Source organism: Sphaerodactylus townsendi, linkage group LG09 (genome assembly GCF_021028975.2).
Source record: "Sphaerodactylus townsendi isolate TG3544 linkage group LG09, MPM_Stown_v2.3, whole genome shotgun sequence".
Classification (NCBI taxonomy): domain Eukaryota; kingdom Metazoa; phylum Chordata; class Lepidosauria; order Squamata; family Sphaerodactylidae; genus Sphaerodactylus; species Sphaerodactylus townsendi.
Genome location: NC_059433.1, coordinates 87,235,114 through 87,253,289, shown reverse-complemented (window position 1 = coordinate 87,253,289; position 18,176 = coordinate 87,235,114). Strand labels below are relative to the sequence as shown.

Below are 18,176 nucleotides of genomic sequence, written 5' to 3'. Positions count from 1 at the left end.
TCCCCCTCACAAACTCCTTACCCTTCCCCCCTCACAACAAATACCCTGTGAGGTAGGTGGGGCTGAGAGAGCTCAGAAGAACTGTGACTAGCTCAAGGTCACCCAGCTGGCATGTGTGGGAGTGCACAGGCTAATCTAGTTCACCAGATAAGTCTCCACAGCTTGTGGCAGAGCGGGGAATCAAACCCAGTTCTCCAGGTTAGAGTGCACCTGCTTCTAACCACTATGCCACTGCTGCTCAGGACACTGGGTCAGCTAAGCAGCCTTGGGGTGTTTCAAGAGAGGATAACATCCAAGATGTCAAAGTCCTGCTTCTGTTGCATTGTTGACAGGTGAACTGAAGGGGTAGGTATAAGTGTTGATGCAAAAGATGACAATTAGATTCAAATTCAGTAACATTCATATGATTTTCAGGGTATGAGCTTTTTGAGAGTCAAAGCTCTAAAGAGGACAATGTGAGTGTGTAACACAGTATACTTGAACGTGTAAAAGGGAAAGACCAACTTCTCTGAACAAGTGCGTTTTAACGTTCTTCGATGCTGCTGACCTGCCAATTTAAACTTGACAATGTGGCTTCCAGTTCTGTTTTTTTTAAAGGGTTCCTTACTCCAGCAATCAATCATTTATATGGAATGTGAGATTATGGGACACAAAATACTGCACAGAACATCAGTGGGACATTATAACACACACCGTGTTTGGAGGGGGAAATGGCAACGCTCTATATCTATGTGCTAACAGAACAGCTCCCACCAATCACCCTATCTGCCATTGTACAGCTAACTCCAATGGAATGTAGCAACATTGTTAAAAACCTCCGTGGCAAAGACAAGCTCAGAGAAATAATATAAATCAGCACAGAACTCTAGTTAAAACAATGTGCAGCACACAAGGCTGAAGGGGGAACACGATCGGCCAAGGAGTGAATTCTCCATGCATCACTGAGATCAACAGACTAAATGTTATGGGACTATTGGAGCAGTACCGATTCTCTTTCATCAGACATTCACCACAGCTATACAATTGCAGTCATTACCCCCACAGGTGACATCATCACCTTGCTTATTTACAGGGATAGTCCAGATGTCCTTCTTTCCATTCTGCTTTGACTGAGGGGAGACTTCAAACAAGGCAAGTTTTCCACATGAAGAATGTTTTTTTTATTGATAATGAAGTGTGCAAACTATAGTTTGTGACTTTACAGAGTACATGCACTGGAAAGGATTGGCTGGCTGTATCCCCCTGACATTTCCAGTTAAAAGGATCGGGAGGTAGATGTTGTGAAAGACTTCTGCCTCAGATTCTGGAGACCTGCTGCCCGTCTGAGTAAACAATACTGGACCAACAATTGGTCCAACAATAGTGGACCAAAGGTCTGATTTAGTATAAGGCAGATTCATGCGCACCTTATCAGGAGCCAGCGTGGTGCAGTGGTTAAGAGCAGGTGCACTATAATCTGGAGAACCGGGTTTGATTTCCTGCTCTGCCACTTGAGTTGTGGAGGCTTATCTGGTGAACCAGATTAGCTTGTGCACTCCAACACATGCCAGCTGGGTGACCTTGGGCTAGTCATAGTTCTTTGGAGCTCTCACAGCCCCACTCGCTGCTCTGCTGGGGAAGGGAGGGAAAGGAGATTGTAAGCCCCTTTGAGTCTCCTTACAGGAGAGAAAGGGGGGATATAAATCCAAACTCTTCTTCTTCTTCTATTTCAATCGTCTTCCTTTCCAGATCCACTCGACGGACTTCAGACGTATTTTTTTTAATTTAGAAAGATTTCTCATGGGCATGCCTGGGCATGTTTTTTTTAAAAGTGAGAGTAATGTTTATATATCCAGTATCCGCCGTCCCCATAAGCAACTGGGCAGGGTTTACTCTAGCAATCAATACATGATGTTCCCACTCAGGGGCTTTAAAATATGCCCCACCATAGCAGTGAGAGGAAACAGGGAGGGAACAGGGTCACACCCATCCCTGTTGTATTCACTGGTCCCGCTGCCCATTCATCCACTTTTACTCCATCACATCAGCTCAAAAGTCCCAACTTCAGACTTCCCCTTCCCCTGCTGGGCTGCAACGAAATGCTACATCACACGTAACGCTTGGCTCATGTGGGAAACACAAAATGCACGTTAAAGAGCCAATGCAGTGTGTTTGTGAGTATGTGATGCTTGGCTCTGCCATTTTGAAGGCGGAGCTTAACTCAGCCCTCATCTCCATAGGCTCTGCAGTTAAAATGCTCAGATGGACATTCTACTTCCAGTTTCCGCTGAACTGGGTTGAAGTTTGCCCTGACCTGGATAGGCCCGACTTTGTCAGATCTCAGATCTGTCAGATCTAAGTAAGGTCAGCCCTGATTGGTACTTGACTGAGAGACCTCCTAGGAAGTCCAGTGTTGCTATACAGAGGCAGGCAAGGGCCAACCACTTCTGTATCATCTCTTGCCATAAATTGACTACAACTTGACGGCACTTTCTACCACCATTTTTAATCTGGTTCAAAGGGGGGGAAATCTGAGAAGCCAGACAAGTTATGCCAACACTGGGCCCAATGTCACCTGAATGTTCTCAGATATTGGTGTGAGGAGGCCTTTCCTGACCTAAAGCAGCCATGGTGGAGACAAACTATGCGAACAAACTGGTCTGAACTGCCAGTGCTGTTGGTGGGCTTTTTTACTGTCTGGGGGGTGAGGGGGGGACACCTTTTTACAAGTCCAGTTGAGCATGAGAAAGCACAGCCAGCTGCTGCGGGAAAGGGCATTGTAACAAAATTTGAAAACCATTGTCATCTTAAATGTGTCAACAACATTTACACATATGAATCATTAGACAGAGAAGTCTTCAATACCAAAACCAGCAATGGCTTATTGTCTTATGTAAAGCTACCCATAATTTGCTGGAATTCCTAATAAATACATGACATCTTGATTTGTAGCAATATCTCTGAGGCAGCCAAAAAGTCCAGTATTTCGTACAATAAAGATCATGTTTGCCAAAACATTGCTGGAATGCCTTTGGAAATGGCTGAGTTAGTACAGAAGGAACAAATGGTTCCTTTTTAAAAAGAGGGGTGGGTGTTGTGAATAAACCTTCCAAATCAGAGCAAAACAAGCAATTAATGGATGTCACATTTCAATACAATTTCTACTACTGTCATAAAAATATCCAAATGGGTAGCCCATTAAAATATTATTTCCTGGCTTAAAAACCAGCAGCAAAAAGATGAATGTAAATAGAAAATGATCGTTTAAAAATCAGACTGTTCCTTCCTGCAGCCATTAGCATCCGTTACACAGTTATGTTGAAGCTTGGTAGAGATGAGGCGTTTGGGAATACGACCTTTTCATGATGAAACCAACTCATAGGCATGATGGGATAATTTTACTTACCTAATACACCTTCAGACCTCAAGTTCTCTTTTTGAAATAAGACAGATATAAATGCAGTATCTGAGGGAAAAAATAATCCTTGTTTAATGATACAAGCTATCAGGAAATGATACAAGCTATCAGGAAATATATATTTTAAAATGAGGTCAGTTTAGCACATGAGCAAAATATTCAGGGAGCCCTTGGGTTGGCTACACCTATCTGGGCTCCAAGGGTACTTTGCCAAGTTTAAAAGGTTTATCACATCAGCCCAGTGTAAGGCCAGCAACTCATAGGAGCAAAACTCATCAAATGGATACTTACTGAATTGATCGCTGTATTTTAATTGGTTTTAGCAATTTATGGTTAATGGAGCCTATATTATTTATTATGCTTTATATCTTGTTTATTTACTCCATCTGTTTTATTGTTGTATTCTGTGTTGTGCACCGCCCAGAGTCCTTTTGGGGAAGGGCGGTATATAAAAAACAATAATAAATAAAAAAAATTCAACAGGTGTTTGACTCACCATTTGCACAGTTAATATCTGTCCTGTCTTGATCACATCCAAAGCCAAGATCATACATTTTAATTCAGTGACTATACAAAACAACACATTTTAACCAGAGCAAAGTAGCCGCAAAGCAACGCCAGATTATATGCAAAGATGCATGTAATAAAATTGCAGAACACTCTTTAAAAAAAAAGGTTGGCATTGCTTGTCAAATTCTGGTATAACCTGAACTGGAAATAAGATCTTCATTTACTTTCACTTGTGATATTTACAAATCCAGGATGTCTTGGATCATGGGTCACTGGATATAGTCCAAAAGGCCATGTTTATCAAGTGAGTCTTTAATACAGCATGCCTAAGTGACACAGGATAGTTCCAGAGAATAGCAAGGGAAACTGCAATTGATATAATCCACCAGCAAATGTTAGGTAGGTTCTGGAGAAGCCCTCATTCTTCTGCTTGGAGAAGAACTTGGGCAACTCCTCATGCAAGAAAAGAACATCCAGCAAAATCTCACCTGGCCAGCTTCTTAGTGATTGACAGTTGTGGGGAAAGAGAGGAGAGGCCAATGTTCATAGAGCATATGCTTTTCATGCCTGAAGTTCCAGTTTCTTGTATTTTTACGCAATATGTTTGTTTGCCCCAACAGAGAAAACAGAAGTCCTACACACAGCATGGAAAATGGCATGGGAGGGAGGCTTAACCCTTCTTCCCCATATCAGACACACTGGCTGTATACAGATCTGCAGGTGTGAACACAGATCTCATAATATCTGAACTAGTTTTGACTTCTCAGCAGCAGGTGTTGGTAGGGCACTCTTTCTTACAGAAACCCTGAAGAGCCAATGGCATAGAGCAGACAATGGAGACAGACGGACTGGGACGGAGCGAGGGGGAAGTGTGCCTGGTGTGTGCACGCGTGCTGCACGCCCCTCCAAACCCCCGGAACGTCCCTCCCCTCCCCCGGAATGCCACGCCCCATCACACAGGGGCACCTGCCCGGTGTGTCACGCACGCCCCCCGCCCCCTTGACACTACAGCCTCTGCAGATGGACCAATGACTTGACCTGGCATATAGCGGCTTTGTATTTCTCATATGTTTCTCAGAAGCGTTCAATAGGTGTACATGAGGTGATTCCACACTGGATTCTCATCCCCCACCCCCAACTTTCTTGCTCTCAGTTGAAAAGTATACAGTCACGAGGCTGCTTCACTATCAGGCATCTTCTCCCTTTCGAAACCCTTAGGACTAGCGTCATGGCCACTATGGGGATACTACCAAATTGGTCTTGTTGTGGCAAGTTGTGGCAATGGCCTTGTTGTGCCCCCCCTTGTACAGACTGTGAACATTCAATTGTGCCAACACCTCATTAGTTTAGCTTCTGCAGTCCAATTCATGATTCTGAAATCCTCTCAAAGATACCAGTTCATGTTGAAAGTACTAGTACACATTACAGCTGAAGTGTGTATGACTCACTGTGGGATGGTCACTTTTGGCAACATCTATGAGGCAATATTAATGCAAGTTCTGTCGCCAAGTCCATCCTGGATGTGAATTTTTGTATTAATGATTCATAGCAAGAAGGCCATTAACGCAAGAAACTGCCAGAGCTTCTGTTGTTCTTCATTTGAAAAAAAAAATCATTCTGCCAATGACCTGCAGAAGCAGCCAATGGGAGGAAATAGCATCTGTACCGGACAGTACACAGACGGTTTGTTGAATTACAAAACATTTATTAAAATCAGTGTCCATTTCAAATGCTGTCCAGGGATTAAACAGAGATAAACATCAGCCCACACTCTTGCATCATCAGCAGGGAGCTTCCTCCCAAGGAAACATATCTTTTCTCCCCCTATAAATAGTTTAAATAGAATAGTAAAGAACAGCTACCGGTGGAGGACTGTATAAATAATTACAATTACCATAATAGTAGGAAGCTGAGTTTTTCCACCCGTGTATTCAGATTATCACTTCTGGTAAAACATTAAGATGACAGCTTCCGTGAGCAAACTACCTCTGTATCCAAGCAACACGGGAGCTGCCTGACTGAAACGTAGTGGGTAAAACTCAAATAGCGCCACACAAACTAGTTAGCCTTTTCTGAGTCCACTGAAGTCACGGAGCTTAGAAGGGTATAACTCTGCTTAGGATGGTACCATAAATTCATTTCTCGCTCTGATGCCTCATTCTCACTGTAAAGAGCTGTACTTCCTCAGATGGACATTGGGGAACCTATGGTAGCACACTTCTGCATACAAAACCAAAATCCCTTCATCCAGAAAATGAGGATGTCAGGGGAAGTTATTCTACATGCTAGTTTTAAGTGTGGAGAGCATGTTTTTGTTTTGATGAGCTTGTGCTGGTTCCAGTTTTTGGGGGCTCCCAGAAATAGAGTTCCTCTGCCACCTGTTTGCCCTCAGGCCTTCCTTGCATACCCTCTTTCTTTCCTACCCATCCTGTTTGTCCCTGACCCCCCTGAAAGCACTTCAGCAGCCAACAGAAGAAGAAGGGTTTGGATTTATTCCCCACTTTTCTAGTCAGGCTGTTTACGGGTGGTTTGCCATTGCCTTCCCCAGATGTCTACACTTTACCCCCAGGAAGCTGAGCCCTCATTTTACTGACCTCAGAAGGTTATATGGCTGAGTCAAACTTGAGGCAGCTACTTGAAACCAACTTCTGTCAGGATCAAACTCAGGTCATGAGCAGAATGAAATGGTTTAGTGCTGGTAGCCTGAACACATAATACTCCTCTTGCTGTCTGTAGGACCCGTTCCGACTTACCAATGGAAGAACCTCCATGCACACTCTTGGACACACCAAAGGGCTCCCTGCTGATATGCACAGCCATGTCCAGACAGTTGCAGGGGGCAAGCCTGTCAGTGTACATTGTTTTGAATGCTGAACTAGGCTACTTTCACTTTAATAAACTAACAGTGCGATCACGAACAGGGTCACACCCTTCTAAGTCCACTGAAATCAAGGGTGTAACACTGCTTAGGACTGCACTGTTAGTTAGCCAGCAGCAAAGTACACGGTCACAAGAACACTCAGTGAATTCTGCATACAAAAAGAAGGAACTGACTCTTCCAATAAACATTAGAAACTCAAAGCCATAATAGCCCGGCTTTACATTTTCAGCAGTTAGAAATGATAATATAATGTTACAGGATTTTTTCCCAGCAGAATATCATCCTTTCAAGCAAATTCACCTTCAAAAATGTCCCTTCTATTTTTCATACTCCTCTCAATCTGAGCCCCGTTTGCCTCTTAGTTGTTTCAAAGGGAAAGCCTAAGTGCAAGGGGGATCTTGGCCTGCCATGACCAAGGCACATTGTGTCACAGAGGCAGGATGACACTTGTGTGCATAAAAGCAGTTACATACATATTTCCCAGTTCAAGTACATGTATAATACAAGCATATCTCTTGCTTCAAAGAATGCTTCTTCAAAGCCATATGAACTATCTCCAGTTAATGGGCAACCCTTAAGAATCACCTCCAATACAACTATTGATCAAAGCAACCGAATATCCAGTCTACCCAGGATGAGCCAACAAGAGGACAGTTTTACCATCATTTCACACCCTGTCTTTGTTAATATGATAAACCCGTCCACTGATCGCCCCACCCTGGAATGCCAAGTCCACCTCCTAACCTTCCTGCCAGATACGGACAGCAGTTACCTTCAGATGCCCAGTCAAATTCAAGCTTCATTTCTTGGACTAACCCTGATCCTGGGGAAGTGAGGTCCCATGTCCAAGGGATGAGTCTCTTCCCCATATAAGGTCCAGCCCAGATCAGTGAAACATGTGGCTGGTTCTCCTACTACCTGGATACCCATGCTGTCACTTCGCAGGCTGCTCTGTCTCTCTCCCTCCCTTCAATTGCCACCTAAGATGACTTCTACACAGAATCACCGTGATTTCAAACATTTCATGTGTCTTCGGTCAGGTAGCATCACTCATCTGAATGTCCTTCTTGCTCTCTCCTTGTCTCAACCTCCATCTTTGTCCTATTCTCATAGTTATATGTGTATATTTTGGAGAGAAAGAGTGGTTTATTATGTTTCTTTGTGGTTTACTGTGGTTCAGTTGTAGTTTATTCATGATTCTATTTGTGCTTATTTGAGCTACTCAAAAACACACCTTGTCTGCCATGACCAACCAGTGTTGTATCACAGAAGCAGGATGATAATGGAATGCATAAAAGCATTTACATAGCCAGCAGCGTAAATATGTAAGAACATAAGAAAGAGCCAGCTGGATCAGACCAGAGTCCATCTAGTCCAGCTCTCTGCTACTCGCAGTGGCCCACCAGGTGCCTTTGGGAGCTCACAGGCAGGATGTGAAAGCAATGACCTTCTGCTGCTGCTGCGCCCAAGCACCTGGCCTGCTAAGGCATTTGCAAACTGAGATCAAGGAGGATCAAGATTGGTAGCCATAGATTGACTTCTCCATAAATCTGTCCAAGCCCCTTTTAAAGTTATCCAGGTTAGTGGCCATCACCACCTCCTGTGGCAGCATATTCCAAACACCAATCACACGTTGCGTGAAGAAGTGTTTCCTTTTATTAGTCCTAATTCTTCCCCCCAGCATTTTCAATGTATGCCCCCTGGTTCTAGTATTGTGAGAAAGAGAGAAAAATTTCTCCCTGTTAACATTTTCTACCCCATGCATAATGTTATAGTCTTCTATCATATCCCCCCCTCAGATGTCTCCTCTCCAAACGCTGCAGCCTCTCCTCATAAGGAAGGTATGTAATACATGTATATCCCTTACTTTAAGGAATGGATGAGACTGATTGCTAGTGAATAAAGACATTTGTTTGTTACTTTTCCTCTTCGAATATTGCTCTGGAAAAAAAACCCTCCAAATACATAGATAGCCGTGACCTGGACAGTTCAGGCTAGCCTCATCTTGTCAGATCTCAGAAGCTAAGCAGGGTCTACCCTGGCAAGTATTTGGATGGGAGACCTCCAATGAATATCAGAACTCTGACATGGAGGCAGGCAAGGGCAAACCACCTCTGAATATCTTGGCTTGAAAACCATATGAGGTCACCATACGTCAGTAAATGCATAAAAGCATTTACATACCCAGCAGCGTAAATATGTAAGAACAGTAAAATAAAATACATAAAATATTCCTTATTTGTCAGCCTGGAGACTCTGTAGCAAGTTATTCCCCCTCCTCAGATCCAGTTCAGGTACCACTCCCTCCAGCATTCTACTTTTTGCAAAAAGTCACATCCATAAAATAATGGAAGGAAAGCTCACCTATGACAGTCATGCTTCCCAGTGGCGCAACAAGCATGGCTGAGGTAAATCCATAAGCTGCGAAGTTGCCCATTTCTCCAATCCCCAGAAGAATAATTCCACACCACCAGAGTTTACTTCGGTAAACGGGCTTCTGATTGGCTAAGCGTGCCAACTGAACATGAGAATATTTCTAGAAGAACATGAAAGGCATCGGCTGAATGAAATCTGCATAAGAAGGGATCTGTCAGCATTAAATTTCAGTCATATTCAGACTGTGAGATTCATGTACATAACAGATAATGCGTGACTATGATATGATGAAAAGAGCTGCACTTCTTTGGTGAAATAAGGCTGCCGATAAAGCAATGCTGAAATAATACAGATCTTCAATCTCTAAATAAACGGTTCTGGAATAAAAATCTCAACATGAGCTCATAGTTAGCATGCTGTCTGTAGGTGGTTTGCAATGTGTGTCTTTGGAACAGCTTTCAGATTTTTCAGAAACTTTTAATTACTAGGGCACTGTAATGTCAATACCAATGCAAATTCCCACACCATTTAAGAAACCACAAACACAAGGAATGTCCCACCCCCAAACAGATATATTATCATTTCAGAAACTGAAAATGTGGGGGCTGTGCGAAACCACTTGAAGGCAGCAAAGAGAAGAGACCACCGGTAGAGGAATAACTTATTTCATTGGTCAGCTGGTCCTAAATTAAATTATGGCTTTTTTTGCCCTCTAGAGAGCTACAAAGGAATTTTCAGAGCCCACCAACAGAAAGTTGGGGGAGTAAAGTGATTGGCTTGGGACCAGGGTTTCTGTGATCCATTGTGATGGAGCTCACACAAAAATTATTATTCGTGAAAAGCAAGAGGGACATTCCCGTTGTTCAGCTCCTGTGATGGCACTGCCAAAGGGGTACAGTTTGACTTGACTCAATCTTGGACCTCACTCTGCACACATCTTAGCTTGAGGCTTGGAAAACTAAATGGGCACTTTTTTGAGCGTACAAATTTGAACCACAAGAAACAGGTATTAGGCCAGTAACACGAAGGGCCCCAACACAAAAGCCAAATGTAATCCTTCCGCCCTCAGTATACATCAGGGGTCCCCAATGTGGCACTACTCACCAACTAGGGTTGCCAACCTTCAAGCGGAGACTAGGGATCTCCTGGGATTACAAATGATCTCCAGGTGACAGAGATCAGTTCAACTTGAAAAAATTGTTACTTTGGAAGAAGAACTTTATTGCATTATGCCCTATTGAAGTCCTTCCCCTCCCCAAACTCCGCCCTCCTCAGGATACACCCCTAAAATCTCCAGGTATTTCTCAACCCAGAGCTGGCAACCCTACTGCCAACACGGCTCCTGGTGCCCTCCAAGTGTTTTTATAAAGTGGGACAGGCCAGGTGGGGCTTTTGCCCAGCTCATGTAAAGGGGATAGCCTGATTGGATCCCTGCAAAATGAAGACAGATACTGCCAGAGGAGGGTTTCTAATTAGTATGTTTTTAAACTTTAAAAGGCATCCTGTAAACAGAGCTTCTGCTTGAAATGCTGAATAGTTACTATCAGAGTTATGCATAACCCACCTTAATGTTTTGAGACTGGCTGAATATTCTGCTGCAGCCATTCTGTGATTGTACTCACTAATCAGTATCAAAATTCCCAAGGTGCCTGCAGGCTCAAAAAGGTTGGGGATCCCTGACAGACATTCTGTCTCACAACCCTTTTAGACTGGCAGGGGAAATACTATTGTCCCTAAGTTCTGACAAGGCTACTTCACATGTTCAGTTCCCACAGCTAAGCTCCAAAAACCACACCTATGAGCTGTCATTCCACATTGTTGCTGTTTACATTCAAAAGCTGTTTTCTGTGGGACAAATCCTAATTGTGTGGAAAGCCAGTGCTGCAATGTGTTTACAATGGAGGTTGGGGAGACCATGGTCCAGCTCCACGTCTTGTCACCATGCTCACTGAATGACCTTGAGTCGGTCACATTTTTCCTCCAGACTGCAGAAATCCCCATTCCCATGGAGAAAATGGCTACTTTGAAGGGTGGACTCTATGGCATTACACCTCACTAAAGACCTCACCTTTCCAAATCCCACCCTCCCCTAGCCCCACCCACAAAATCTCCAGTAATTTCCTAACCCAGAGTTGGCAACCATAGAAGGGAAAACCCCATATGGCATTCTGAATTCCCTGAAGACGTAAGGAAATCAGACAAATAAATATTGTGGTATATCAACACACTGTAAAAAAACATTAACCATGGTCTGGCTAGTTTGGTTACTTAATTCTCAATGCAGCCTATGATAGAGATTTTCATACCTGCAGATTCAAGGAGACGCTAATGAGAAAGTTTCCTGCAATGGCCAACGCGATGCCTAAGAGCAAAGACTGTGAAAACAAAGCAGTTAGAGGTACTACTTGCAGAACAGCAGGTAAATATTCATACACCTTCCTTTATTTACACCATTTTTTAAAGAAATCTCCAGAATGGGAAGGAAATTATTTTTTTCATTACTTAATGCGTGCCTGAGTACGTACACCGATAAGGATGATAATTGCTTAAATAACTTGACAAATAATGACCACCATATACTTACATACCTGGGCAGTCTGCAATAATTTAAGTTATTCCATCATACTAAGTAAGATCCTCTCCACTGTATAATTTCCCCCTTTCTCTTCTTTAGTAGGCAGTTTTTATTATAGCCTCCAAGGAAGGTATTTAAATTAACATAACAATTGATGTGTGTGAATTCTTTTTCAAAGAATGAAACAGTGTTCTCCCTTTTATACTATATGGGCTAGTAGCAACATTAAACCACTATTAGAATGCATGGGAACCATCACAAGGAGTTAATTTAACCTGAATGCAGTACATTTGGGTAAAATCAAAACATGTCAGAGCCAGCCAAGAGTAACCTTACAGTGATCTCTAAAAATGTCAGAAGTATTGGTGTTATCAAAATATCCAGTCAACCCAGATGTAACTATATTCCAGCACTACAGTTTATATCACTTTCTCAATCCACTCTACTGTGGTATTTCAAAGCTGAGAAGTCTTTACCACTTGCTTTGGGTTCAGTTGTAAAGCATTTTGAGAACAGAATGCTCTTCTGCCGTTGAACAGCATCTTTCTAAAGAATAATTTTCCATTAAGCAACCATTGGTTTTCACAATCCCTTTGCAAACTGCTTGCAAAGAATCTCAGATCTCAGTTTCTCTGCCCAGTTCAAAACACTGAGAAATTACTGGATGGTTAAGGGAAGGGACAACTGGAGGAAAGACGGGGGGGTGGGGGGAGGAAGGACACTAGGAAATGAGAATCAGGGTACAGTCAAGGGCATGGGAGGTCAATGGGCAATGGGGGCAGCTTCCCTGGGCCCCAGGCCTCCCATGGTCGAGCAAAGAAGAACAGGCTCCTGTTGTTGCTTCTACCTGCCCTATGTGGGTGGCTTCTGGTGGCATGGCAGCTCCTGCCAGCCTTGCACAGGGCGAGGGTCAGAGCCTTGAATGGCTCTGATGACTGCGATGGCAATGATTCTGGGGCCTCATCCTGGACTTTTGTACCAGAATTACTAAGACCACCTCTGGCCAAGAGATACACATCCAACCTGTGGAAACTTGATGGAGAGGAGGCATTCATCATTTATTTAGAAAAGGTGTATTTCACCTCTCGAGGTCTGCTTGAAGCAGCTCACAACTAAAGTGATAAAACAAACCCAGCAAGCCAAGTCAATCAAAACAAGCCAGAGCATTTAAAAAATGCAACAAACAATCACAACAGTCTAAAATAATATTGATGAAACAGTCTGAAAAAGATGGAATACTTGAGTTTATAAGTTTAGGTAAAGAGAAATGTTTTGACCGGATGTCTAAAGGAAAGTTAGATGCCAGGTGAGCCATGAGGGGGAGGGCATTTCAAAGGTGAGGTGCTACCACCAAAAAAAGCCCTGCATCTGATCACTGCCTACCTCACCTCTACAGGTAGGGGCACAGAGATGAGAGCTTGCAAAAAGGAACGTAACTGGCAAACTGGGCACTACAGGGACCAATCAGTTTACTCTAAATCTGAAGATGGTATGTGCCATTTCAGTACATTTTAATGAAACATACAGGTATTGTGGCAAACCACCTGGTTCATTTCTTGCCTTGAAAACCCTATGGGGTTGCTATAAGTTGGCTACAACTTGACAGCAGTTTCCACCACTACGACTGAGTGCTTCAGCCAACAATGGTGCCATTGGTTCATAAATCTGGGACAAGGCTGTACAGCCTGTCAAGAGATTGGCTTGTCATAATGATGACCTGCAGAAGGGGCGAAGGAGGAAGTACCGGCCTTTCTTTGTGGGACTGCCTTCTGCTCTGATCATGTGCTAAAGTGCCACAGCTGGGCCTCAAAGAACTATTGCTGGGCTGCACCCAATGGCCTTTAAATCCTGTTATGCATACTTATTCCTACAGACAGAAATGGGATTAAGCATAACCGTGTATGTTTGCTTCCCTAGAGAAAGTATCTGGTTCTGTGCCAAATATCTGTGTTCTGTCACATTTCCTTGGTTTTTAGCTACATTTCAGGAGCAGAAGATCAGTTGAAATCCAGAGTTTCATTTAAAAGGGAAAAAATGAATTGAGGCCAACATGGGTATTACATTACTGGAGGCGTCCCTTCACTTCTGCTGAATGCAGGTTATCTTGTAGGTGAACATCAAGGATGCAGCAAGCCACTAAGATCTTTATAACAGCCAGAAATTCAGCTGTCTTAAAGTTTTAGATCAATTCAAATGACGATTGGATCCTTTTTATATTCCCAGGGTAGGAGTTTTATGTAACTGTGTTAACTATGAAAATAGTTCTCAACCCACGCTTCCCAATCCTCAGGCTGTACTTTTTAACTCTGTGTTGTTCAGTGGTGGCAGAGATAGAACCCTGCATTTAAAAAAGGAAGCATCCAACCCAATGTGCCTGGGAGGAGTTCATAGCTGCTATTTTCATCCATGCAAAAGAGTGAGACACCTGAAAAACCCATGTAAACAGAAGCAGCATCTTTGAGAAACATAGCAAATGGAAATTTAATGATGGTGTCTTGATGTCATCAAGTCACAGATGGCTTACAGGGAGCCCCAAGAGGACCCTTCCGCACATACAGAATAATGCACTTTCAATGCACTTTGCAGCTGGATTTTACTGTGCGGAATAGCAAAATCCACTTTCAAATGATTGTGAAAGTGGATTGAAAGCGCATTATTCTGCATGTGTGGAAGGGGCCAGGATTTTCAAGGCAAAAGGCAACCAGAGGTGGTTTGCCATTGTCTGCCTCTGCATACATGCATGATACAAAGTATAACATAATGTAAGATCTAAGAACCACCTTGAGGGTCTGTTACAACAGAACAGTGGGGCATAAATGTTTTGAATGAATATATAAATAACACACTTTGCAATTAAGCTTTCACAAGATTTTTTTTAAAAATAAAGCATATGAGAGTTTCATTAAAGTGGGATTGTTTCTTCTTTCTGTTAATGACAAGCAGAAATACCAAGGTATTTCTGTGATATGAATTAGCTGACTGGGTCCTCTGGCAATACAACAGTCACCCAATTCTGTTTCCAGGCCATCGCAACAATTATTTCAGTGTATACCGCAGCCTATGCCAAGGGACTGAGGTAAGTAATGGCATATGAAATACGCAACAATAAAACAAGGGGAAAAAATTGATGAAACCAAGATGAAATGCCTGCTTGAAATATTAAATAGGAAAAGTATGATCCAACAAAATTAAGCGTATCTATACTTCCTAGCTTTCAGTGGGAGAGAGTGAAGCATGTCTTTCCGCTGAAATCAGAATGATCTAAATATGCTTAACTTTTTTCTGAACTTGGTACTGAATATTTGTTTAGATTAAAATTAAAATCTGTTCAAGATTAAATAGATTAAAGTACTTGCTGTTTTTGTCTTTGCTGTTATTGATCATTTGGGTTTTATCCACATGTGTTTTAGTTTAATTTTATTATTTTTGTACTGTTTTGATATTTTAATATTCACAGCTTTGAATTTTTTTTCTCTTTTGAAAAAGGTACAGAAATTTAGTAAATAAACAAAATCACCCCATATTTGTGGAAACCCAAGTCCTTCAAAGCAACTCTTGACAACAAAGAAGTCATAAGTTGCCTCTGCAAAATGCCAAAGCTCAGATTTTTGAAGGACCATCTCCTTCCATATGTCCCTGTATACCTACTATGGTCATTTGTTGCCTATTCTACTACTACAGGTGATCCATCTGGCATCAACCAGAGTCCAGGCCTTGTCTATCATGCCTCCATCCCTGTGGAATTGGCTCCTTGAAGAGATGAGGAAGCCCACCTTCTGGAGATCTTCAGGAAGTGCTGCAAGGCCTGGCTGTTTGCCAGGGCTTTTGAGGGGGTTTAAATGGTGGGTGTCTGTTGATGGCGAATGGGGGAGAGATCAGCAGTCTTACTGTTGTATATTTAGTGTTTACTGAATATGTTTTAACTATTATTCTAAGCCGCCTCAACCACAAGGAAAGGCAAAATACAAATGTTTTCATAAACAAATAAATTCTGACGGAAATTTCAAGGCTGAGAGGCAGCCATCAGGAAGAACTCAGCTCTGTTCTTACTGTTCAGTAAAGTTAGCTATGGCCTCTGCTGTTTATCTACATTCTGCTGACATTAATCTTAGGTAGCAGTTGGCAGAATTAACTGGAGTTAGTAGGAATCAGTGGTACAGGATCTCCTCAGAAGCAGAAGGTTCCAAGTTCAATCCTCGGCACTTCCAATTTAAAAGAGGGAGGAAATCAGGAGCTAGGTGATGTGAAAGACCTCTGTCTGCAACTCAGCTGCCAGTCTAAGTAGGCAGGGCTGGCCTTGATAAACCAATGGTCTGAGTCAGTATAATGCAGTCCATGTATTCCTGTATGCAGGCATGAGGCTGCTGTCAATCCCATTTCCTCTCTAATGCATGGTCTGTCATTCAACAGTAGGAAGAGAAGGATTACCATACAATGCATTTCTTTTACTTACTGTAGCTCCCCACCAAATGTCAAGTTAGTAGCAAAACCACTTCTGCCTTGGACAGAAGGAGAAGGAGAATTTTTTGCTGTTAGTTCATACTGCCTGAATTGATTAGATAAGGAACTCCTCCAAAAATAGCATTGCCTATGAATCCCATTGTGTGGTAGCTGCAAGTAACTGCTTCAGATAATGCAAAATGGACCTCTGGTTTTACTTTTTAATAATTCACCGGTCAATGTGATGATCTCTGCCAAATTAGGGGGGGGGTGAGGTGGGTTTGTGCCTGAGTTTCTCCATACAAGCGGTTACAAACTCATCCGCCGTACCCAGGAAGCAAAAAGCTCAGGCTCCTGAGGCCTTTAGCAGTTATGGAGAGCCAGATGCCCAAGAGCGATCTCAGTCCACCACCACAAGCTGATCACTGAAAATAAATAGCTATTTGGCAACCCAACCCTGACCACATCTCTCCTTGTGTGAAGTTCTTCAGGTGATCTGCTCGGATATTTTCATAGATCCCTGCTAAGCGTTAAAAAGTTGAGAGTAGAAAGGGTAAGAAAGGAAGTGTTTATGTAGGATTATGGAGTGACAGAAGGGAGTGTTTAAAGGGAGAGGGACAGCTGCTAACATGCCCATTTGAGAAACAGAGAATGAATATGGGCTGTGAAGTTAGAGCTAGGCACCCTTTCATTTTAGCTGCCCCCTTCTTTGCTCCCAAAGCCAGCACCACTGAAACCAAAAGGGCCTTCCCAAGTCAATATTGGCCAAGGGCCGGTCATCTCCTTACCTGATTCGCGTGGTACCATCCACTGGAAAGAAACCCACTGCTGGGCTCTTTCCACCTGGAGGTGGCGTTTGGGATTGACTGCAGCTTCCCCATAATCCAGGCGTCTCCCTGCAGCCTCCCCCCTCGCCCTCGCCTTGACCCCGGGGGAGGGGTCTTCAGCTCCACCCCGAGAGAGCCCTCCTGCAAGCAACCCTGCCCGCAGCAACCGAGGAGAGCAACCCCGGCTCGCAAGCCTGCCTATTTCCACTTCCTGGTCTGGAGTTGTTTGAGCAGGGGGAGGAGGAGGGCTGTTTGGACTGGCTGCTCCTGGCTGCGGACGGAAGGCCGGGCAGGTGCCCCGAGGGGTTTGGAAGGGGTGTGTGCAGAGGGCCGGGGCTAACCCTGAGGAGGAGGAATGTGTGGCTGGCTCGCTTTGCGGCTGACTAACAGCCCTTGGAGCTGCCGCTTCCTGCAACCCAATCCACAATCGCTTGTTAGAAAGGGAGAAACGGCGGAGTATCGTCAATGCAAAAGGGCACACCTTGCTCCGTCTCCGAGCATGCTCTCTGAAGGGTGGCCGCTGAGCTGAGCGCACGCAGGACTCCTTCAGGTAGTATCGAGATCCCTGGATTCCAGCATATGGTCCATGTACAGGTGGGCAAAATCGGCCCGACGGTGCGAGCCTTACCTGTCCATTGCCCCAGGGACAGGTAGGTCACTGCAGGCAGGGGCACCCGTTGTCAAACAGCACCTTCTCATCTTGCCACCTTGAAATCTACACACATGTCAAAATGAGAGTAAATTCCTCACCGGGCTCAAAACAAAAGATGGAAGGTACCGGTTTTGCCAGCTTGAAGCTTCCTGGTACAGAATTCCTTCATCCATCAAAGCCACTATTGTCGAAGAATTTCACAGCCGTGAAAGCCAGTATTGTCTACTCTACTCAGACTGGAAAGAGCTCTGGGAGGTTTCAGACAAGGGACTTATCATCACTTCAACTGGAGATGGTTGGAATTGAACCTAGAGCCTTCTGCAGGCCAAGCAAATGTTCTACTAACCCCTTCCCCTTTCTTACTAGTACCCTTTGGGGTGTGACACAAAAGGGGTGTGGGGATGTCTCTGTCCAGGGATGAAAGTAGCTTGCACTGCTTGCCAGTGACTTGAAGGTGAGAGATGCCTCCGCAACCACTTGTATTACTGGTACTCACTACCAACCACAGCAGTTTGCTT

The 18,176-nt window shown here is 43.7% G+C and overlaps 1 protein-coding gene across 1 annotated transcript in view; it reads right to left on the bottom strand.

The window, feature by feature from the left end:
• The window catches only part of NIPAL2 (NIPA like domain containing 2), a 47,688-nt gene extending 30,483 nt beyond the window's left edge, over window positions 1-17,205 (bottom strand). The window contains exons 1-4 of the mRNA XM_048508013.1: window positions 16,968-17,205; window positions 11,471-11,539; window positions 9,153-9,324; window positions 3,386-3,445 (exon numbers count right to left, since the gene is read on the bottom strand). Of these exons, the coding sequence (XP_048363970.1) occupies window positions 3,386-3,445; window positions 9,153-9,324; window positions 11,471-11,539; window positions 16,968-17,060 (394 nt within the window). The 5' untranslated portion in view covers window positions 17,061-17,205. The remainder of the gene's footprint in view (window positions 1-3,385; window positions 3,446-9,152; window positions 9,325-11,470; window positions 11,540-16,967) is intronic.
• Between the last annotated feature and the right edge of the window lie 971 nt (window positions 17,206-18,176).